Raw genomic sequence first — 7,367 nt, 5'->3', positions numbered from 1 at the left:
GTGTGTGTGTGTGTGTGTGTGTGTGTGTGTGTGTGTGTGTGTGTGTGTGTGTGTGTGTGTGTGTGTGTGTGTGTGTGTGTGTGTGTGTGATTCTGTCGCTGAAAAACCTCCTGATTCTCTGTAATGTTTGGTTTGAGTGAAGCAGTTTCTGATTGGCTGGATGTTTGTTGGACCGGATCCGACCGTCTCAGCTGCAGGATGCTTCTACAAAATGTTCATTTTTCTCAAAAGACGATAAAAACATAAAAAATATAATCTTACATCAACAAGATGATTTTCACAGAGCTGTCAGCTGAAAAGTTGTGACTTTTCCACCATATTAATAATGAATTATTCAAAACATTTCCTGAAAATGATTTTGTTCTGTTGCAGCTGATCCGGTTTGGTTTAAAACTGGACTTTAACCCGACCAGGGAGGGTGTGATAACTTTCTGTATTCGGTCCAGAATCGATCAGTAACCTGGTAAAAATCAGATTTTACTTCTTGCTCCAAATGCGTCAGAACTCCCAGGTTTCTCCTGGTCCGTAAACGAGCCATTAAACAGCTTCTACTTAAAGCAGGGGAGCAAAAACTTTGTTTTAGGTAATAATGTACAGAAATATTCACACCCCATAAACCTTTTCACATTTTCTCTCATTTCTGTGGAAGTTCATTTCCACAGAAATGATTTTTCACCATGAAAGGAAAAATAAAAACTCAACAGAAAGTCACCATTTTGAGATTTTAAACCATAATTAGACACTTTATGGGATGACTTGGACCACTGCAGATTCATAGGTTAGAATGGCCTAGTCAAAGTCCAGACCTGAGCTGATGTTCTCAGATGTTCTGCTTCAAAGTTTCATTAAATACACTGCAACACTTAAACTGTTCAGCGCTCTGAAGTCTGGCTGGAAGATTATTCATGTTGCACGACAATGCTAACGCCTACGCTAATGCCTATGGTGATGACACATATGCTAAGCTAAGTGCTATTTTTAGCTGTGGAAGGAAACGTAGAGTTACAAAATGAAGCTAGCTAAAAAACGATCAAAGCGTGGAAACATTTTAAGCTAAACTGGAACGACAGTAGAATTAGCTTCTACGATAGCGCGCTGTCGATGTAGCCGGACAGGAAATGGCCGCTGCAGACATCCGAGTTGACCGCAGTCGACGACGGGCGCCGTTTATGTCGACTTTGTTGGACACGTTTACCTGAATGTGAGATAGCCTGTCATGTTCTACATGTAGCAGCTCGTAGCGGCTAGCTGGCAGCGTGCTAGCTAACAGGGGTGCTAGCTAACAGGGTGGGAAATGTAACAAAAGAAAACTAAAGCAACAGATTGATGGCACGAGATGAAACCTTCTATTTGTTGTTTTTATCTTAATTTAAATGAAATATGTAGTTTATATTTCAAGTTTAAAGTATTTAATTGGATTTAATCAGAGTTGAAACATTTTAAGCAATAAAATCTAAAAACTGAGTTAATTTACTTAAATGTTCTTTTTGTGTTTTGTCTTTTTTAAGTCATAAAAGAAACTTGTACTTTATGCAGAACCTGACTTTATTATTTTGTCCAATTAGCTGCAGTGCTAACCTAAACTGCCACAATAAACTGAACCGTCTGGTTTTGTTGGGCTCCGCAGAGCAGCAGGTTCTTCTGGGCTTCGACACCCCAAGTCTCTCAATCCAGGGAGGATTAATCATCCATCGCTTAATAATCCAGGCTTTGTGTTTTTTTTAGCAGCTTCAACATCAGAACTGAGTCACTTTAACCTGATTTTAGGTTAGAAAACCAAACCTAGAACTACACCCATAGTTCTAGGGTGTAGTTCTAGAACCCGGATCGGCCCAGATTCCCTGGTTTTAACCCAGCTGCCTCTACAGACTGGCCTTGGATTAAATGACCCCTAATCTCATCTCCGTCCAATGTCTTCAAAGACCAGGCAGCAATGACTTTATGGGACAAGGACGCTTCAGAAATTCGGTTTATATCAGTATTTACTGGATTGTTCCAGATTCTGCTGTTTAAAACGAATCTGGACCGGTTCTGGACCGCCTCATCCCCAGAAAACAGATTATCCCTCCGCGTCAGCAGCACAACTCCAGCGGGACAAAGATGGGTTTATAAGGACAGATCATTCCTCTGTCGCAGGGAACAGACATGACGTCAGCCTCTGCCCACCCGTTACTGGCACGCGACGCGCACGCACGAGAGGGCGGCAGACTGTGCGTGGGAACGCGCCCTGGTTTTTTTTTTTTTTTTTTTAAACCCACCCGAGTTTGGGCTGTTTTTAAACCATCCGTGGGGTCAGATTGACACAAACAATCACGTCACGAATCAATAAACGTTTCATGTTCAATTCTTCGGGAATGATGACGCTGTTCCTTTAAAATGTTCCCGACAGCAGGGGAGCATCCATGATCTGTCCGTTATCTACACGCGGGGAAACATTAATAATGATATTTTGATCGTGTTTAAAAATCACTAGAGGAACATCCAGGCCCGGAGAGGCGACCTCAACGGCAGCAGGTGATTTATCAACATGACGCGGATCATTTCCCCCCTAAACACCTCATGTTTTCCCCCAAAAGGCGTTTAAAACGCAGATTACACACATTTGTAGCATTCAAAGCGGAGAGCTTCGGTGTTGAATTGAGAAAAGGATCGGACTCCGGCCCGGTTCTCACCGTAGGCGGGTCCCAGCTCGATGATGTCCGCCATTTTGTGGTTCAGAGGAGGCTTGGATCCTGGCCGAAAGAAGCGCAGAGATGGAGGAGGAACCGACTCGCTGCCGCCCGCTGTTACTTCACATCCATAAAGGAGGGAAACCAGCAGGGAGGAATCACCGAAAACGCGCCTCTGGCCCGGGGGAGGAAGCCTTCATGTGTCGGTCCGCTCAGTCCGCCTCGGTGGGTCTGATTCACTGCGCAGGGATGCTGGGATGCAGGGAGGCTGCGCGCAGCCGCCGAGAGGAGACTGCACGAAGATCGTCTGTGCGAGGTAATGACTCACTGAAATGAAGTCACAATAAAAAAATATTTTTTTATTCTAGGTTTCAGTTAAGTAATTAAGCTTATATTAAATTATTCTTTCACCATCTACAATATCAATATTAAGAATTCTGAATTAATGAGTCACAACATTTAATTTCCTTTTAGAATAAATAAAGTATGTTTGAATTTAATTATCCAACAATGAGTGATTACATGTATGGAGACATTAATATTAATTGTATTAAAATGTATTTTAATCCCATCAGGAAGTTAATAAAAAAGACAATGTACAAAATTATGTTTTGGTTTTCATTTTTATAAAACTTGAGATTATACTTTTCTATAAACAACAGAACAAAACTTGTTATATTTACTGATAAGCTTAAGCTAATTTCTGATTACACAATTGGACTATAACTCATTTCCTTAAAGCAGGATCGATTTGGTTAGTTTCCCCCCAAGATAAATTAACTCATTATTTGAAAACAGCTTTTTGTATTCAGGTTATATTGACCCAATATTGATATTTATTTGATCATCTGAAGAAATGTAAAGGGGAGGAACACTTTTTCACAGGTGGTTTGTTTGTATGAAAGAGTGATTCTTTCATTTTCAGCTTTCCTGACAAAAATAATAAAAAAATAGACATTTCTGTGACAATACAGCTCCAGTCTTTGATCAATGATTTGATTATTGATTTATTTGAGACATGTTTGATATAAAACCCTCTCTTCTTACTTATATTTGTAAAAAGGCATTTTTATTTTGTTAAAAACATTTTTATGGAGAGTTTGCGCTGGTGATCGGTCGCCTTCAGAAATGTGGTTGGAGTGAGACATCCCTGCAGCCTCCTCTCCTCTCTGAAATGGTCCTCCAGGAGGAGGAGACTCCGCCCCCTTGTGGCCTCACGGATGTTAGGTAATGACCAGGAAGTGCCCTTATTTGTCCATGAACGGGACTCAACTGCTGCAGAAATGTTACTGGTCCTTTGTTTAAAAAATAAATACAATTTAATAAACAAACTGACTTTAATTTACTTAAATACACTAAAAGATTGAAATAATCCAAATTTAGAGGCTGAAATCAGCCAAAGGAACATCCAACCTAGGATTTTATTATTCAGAGGTGCGAATATCTGCTAACATGAAAACACCAGGCATGCACATCATATTAGAGTGAAAAAATATATTTTAAGCCAAATCAAAACACATAAATGTTCCTGATTCATCTCCTGTTGCAGGTTTCCATTTGCTTTGGTTGTTTATTGTCATGAGTTTCGAATGAAACTTGGAATAATAATCATCCACCTGCTTCCATAACAGGTGCAAACACTCAGCGAAACTCGCTGCAAATTCATGAGTGATGCAAACTCAAGAATACACAAATACCAATGCAACCAAAAAAATGCTACAAACAAATAAAAACAACAAATAAAAACAACAAACGCTGAAAAACAAAAGTCCTCCAGACCACTAGGGGGAGTCACGGTTATTACCTTTATAAATATTCTGCTGTTCTATTGTTTGGTAAACAACATGAAGTACAGCTAACCTCTTCTGTCTGACTTTCATCTGCAGATCCTGTTTTTCCTGAGGGCCACATCCTGTATGGTTTAGTGATCGACTCCCCCTAGTGGCCGGCTGCTGGTTTTGCTTGCATGTCTTTTGGTTTCACTATATTTTCTTTGCTGTATTTTTCAGTTTTATTAGTTTTTTGTGTTTGTTTGTTTTGGAGTTTGGATAATTAAGGTTTTTGCTGCACTTTTCTACTTGTCGACCATCATTTTTATCAGCTATATTTTCTCTTCAAATACATAAAAAACAGAAGTGGTGTTCCTGTTTGATTAGTTTCTGGCAGTAAATGGAAACTGTTCAGTGAGTTGGGCTGGAGTTCAGGTTTCACTTCCTATGTTTTTGTTGTGGCTGCTTCAGCTGCGGGTCTTCTGGTAGAGGTAAAGGCTCCCGGTGATGTACACCGGGCCCTCGTCCCGCCTGCTGGCCTCCACCTGAGGGTCCAGCATGTAGCGCTCCACCTGTTGGACGGCGACTCGCCTCCACAGCCCGCCATCCTCCAGCAGCTGCAGCTCTCCCTCCAGATTTGTCCCAAACTCTTTCTCGGCTGAACTCGTGTGGTTGCCTCTCGCCAAGCAGATTAAACCTCCTGTGGAGAGGAAATGGACAGTTTTTGGGTTTCCAGCATTCCTGCTGGTGCTACATGATGTCAGCACCTGGTTTGGCTGCGTCGCAGAGCTCCCTGATGACGCTGACTGGAGCAAAACCAACGCCGAGGCCCCCGGCCAGAATCACCAGATCAAACGTGCCTGGAACCAGCAAAGAGGAAGAGTGTGAACCCTGAGCCCTGCTGGGTGTGTGTGAAGCAGGAAGGACATCAGCAGTCACCAGTCGGAGCAGGAAGTGGTTCTGTTCCCAGCAGGGCCGGTTGGAGCTCCTGGTAGAGTTTGGTCTTTGCAGCTTCCTCCAGCATTCGTTCGCTGCAGTCCACTCCAACAAAGTTCCTGAATCCCAACTTAAACATCTGAAACGAGATGTTAAAGTTTGACGTCATAAAACTGAGCTGAGGAAATAAAAATCCTCCAAACGGTTTCAATGCAACTTCCTTCTCCTTCCAGGTGGAGAAACTCCAGTCCAACCTGTAGATGTCTCTGCTGCACCAGAATTACTGCGTTCGCAATTCAACTAAATGTTTCGATAATCAAAAACTAAATTTTAAATACCTTTATTGTAGTAAAATATTAAGTGGAATCGCTCTTTGGCCTCCAGCTCAGTAATATTTGGCATGTCTGAGCTCGGTGTCCCATTGGATCCCAGTAAACTCTATAAAACCAGTACCAATGCAACGTGTGACGCCAACAGGTATGGAATGACAATCATTTTTCTTGATAGACCTAAGGGACAAAGGAAAGTTTAACACTAAGGGTAACTAGAGTAATGCTAGTTTATCCAATGCTAGCATCAATCTATCCGATGCTAACATCAACCTGGGAGCTGAAAGCTAGCCATTGTGGCTAACTCTGGCATATTATGCGATGTGCATCGTTCCTTTTGAAATAACAATCTATGCAAGTGTAATGCCAACCTAACCAACGCTAACGCCAACTAATTCAAGGCTAACACCACACTGTCCAATGCTAACACCTGTCTGTCCAATGCTAACATCAGCCGATTCTTGAGTAATGCTAGCTTAACCCAGAGGTTCTCAAAGTGTGGGGCGTGCCCCCTATGGGGTCGGCATGCCATTGCAGGGGGGGTGCGGGATGGATGAATGAAAACAAGAAACAAAACAACGATGAACGCTGTGTGTGCTGAAGGTCTGGGGGGTGGAAGAGTTTAACAGGGAGTCTCTAAGAGTCTCTCTACCCACATCCCCCCCAGACACACATCATGTAACAACTCTTCCTATTGTAATCCACGGGGGGGGGGGAAGGGATGGACTATAACAGGTAGTCTATAAGAGTCTCTTGCGTGCATCGTTTCAATCAGAAGACCAAAGTCTAACTCTCCCCTTTGTAATCCACAGTTTTTGGGGAGGGGGGGGGACCCAGAAAGTGTTTGGAAACCACTGGGGGGGCCCAGGAGAAAAAGCTTGGGAACCACTGGCTTAACCAATGCCATCAGCAACTAATACAATGTTAATGCTAGCATACAGTGGGTGACCACACAAGCCAAGCTAGTCACTAGCCTCTCCAAAGCTAATGTTAGCTAGCGGTGTCCTTGTCACTTGCTAGCCCCGACTGCTCATTAATCGGATAGCTGCAGAGTGGATAAACTCTAGACACTGGCTAACAATTTGGAGCATCATAGTAAAGGGGGCAGTAAAAATTTAAAAACTTTTTCTTCCGCTGCATAATTTTGCACCATAAAATCCCAATAAAATACATCGATGTGTTTACAGCATATTTTACCTGCTTTACGACCCGAGAGGAAAAAGGAGCGCTCACCAGTTTAGCCACCAGTCCGGTGCCGCAGGCCACATCCAGAACCCGAACGGTCCCTCGGTCTCCGGAGAAGTTGGCCACCAGGAGATCGATGAGCCGATGTGGAGCGCGGTACTCCAACGTATCCACGAAGTCCTGCAGGGGTCAAAGTTCACAGAGGAAACACTTTTAACTCAACCCACCATCCGGTTCACTGAATTCATGCTGAGCATGTATGAGGTGACAGTGGAAAGGAGAACCAGATTCAGGCTGGAAATCCAGAAGCTCTGGTAGAATCAGATTCAGGCTTTCAGGTTTTCAGGCTCTCAGGTTTTCACTTTTTGAGGTTTTCAGGTTTTCACTTTTTCAATCTTTCAGGTTTTCAGGCTTTCAGGTTTTCACTTTTTCAGTCTTTCAGGTTTTCAGGCTTTCAGGTTTTCACTTTTTCAGGTTTT

The 7,367-nt window shown here is 42.8% G+C and overlaps 1 protein-coding gene across 1 annotated transcript in view; it reads right to left on the bottom strand.

The window, feature by feature from the left end:
• Nucleotides 1-2,915, bottom strand: part of LOC103477528 (synaptotagmin-11) — a 19,590-nt gene extending 16,675 nt beyond the window's left edge. The window contains exon 1 of the mRNA XM_008430688.2: nt 2,673-2,915. Within this exon, the coding sequence (XP_008428910.1) occupies nt 2,673-2,706 (34 nt within the window). The 5' untranslated portion in view covers nt 2,707-2,915. The remainder of the gene's footprint in view (nt 1-2,672) is intronic.
• Between the last annotated feature and the right edge of the window lie 4,452 nt (nt 2,916-7,367).

Source organism: Poecilia reticulata, linkage group LG16 (genome assembly GCF_000633615.1).
Source record: "Poecilia reticulata strain Guanapo linkage group LG16, Guppy_female_1.0+MT, whole genome shotgun sequence".
Taxonomy (NCBI): Eukaryota; Metazoa; Chordata; class Actinopteri; order Cyprinodontiformes; family Poeciliidae; genus Poecilia; species Poecilia reticulata.
The sequence above is the reverse complement of the archived record's forward strand: the minus strand, read 5'-3'. Positions and strand labels throughout refer to the sequence as shown.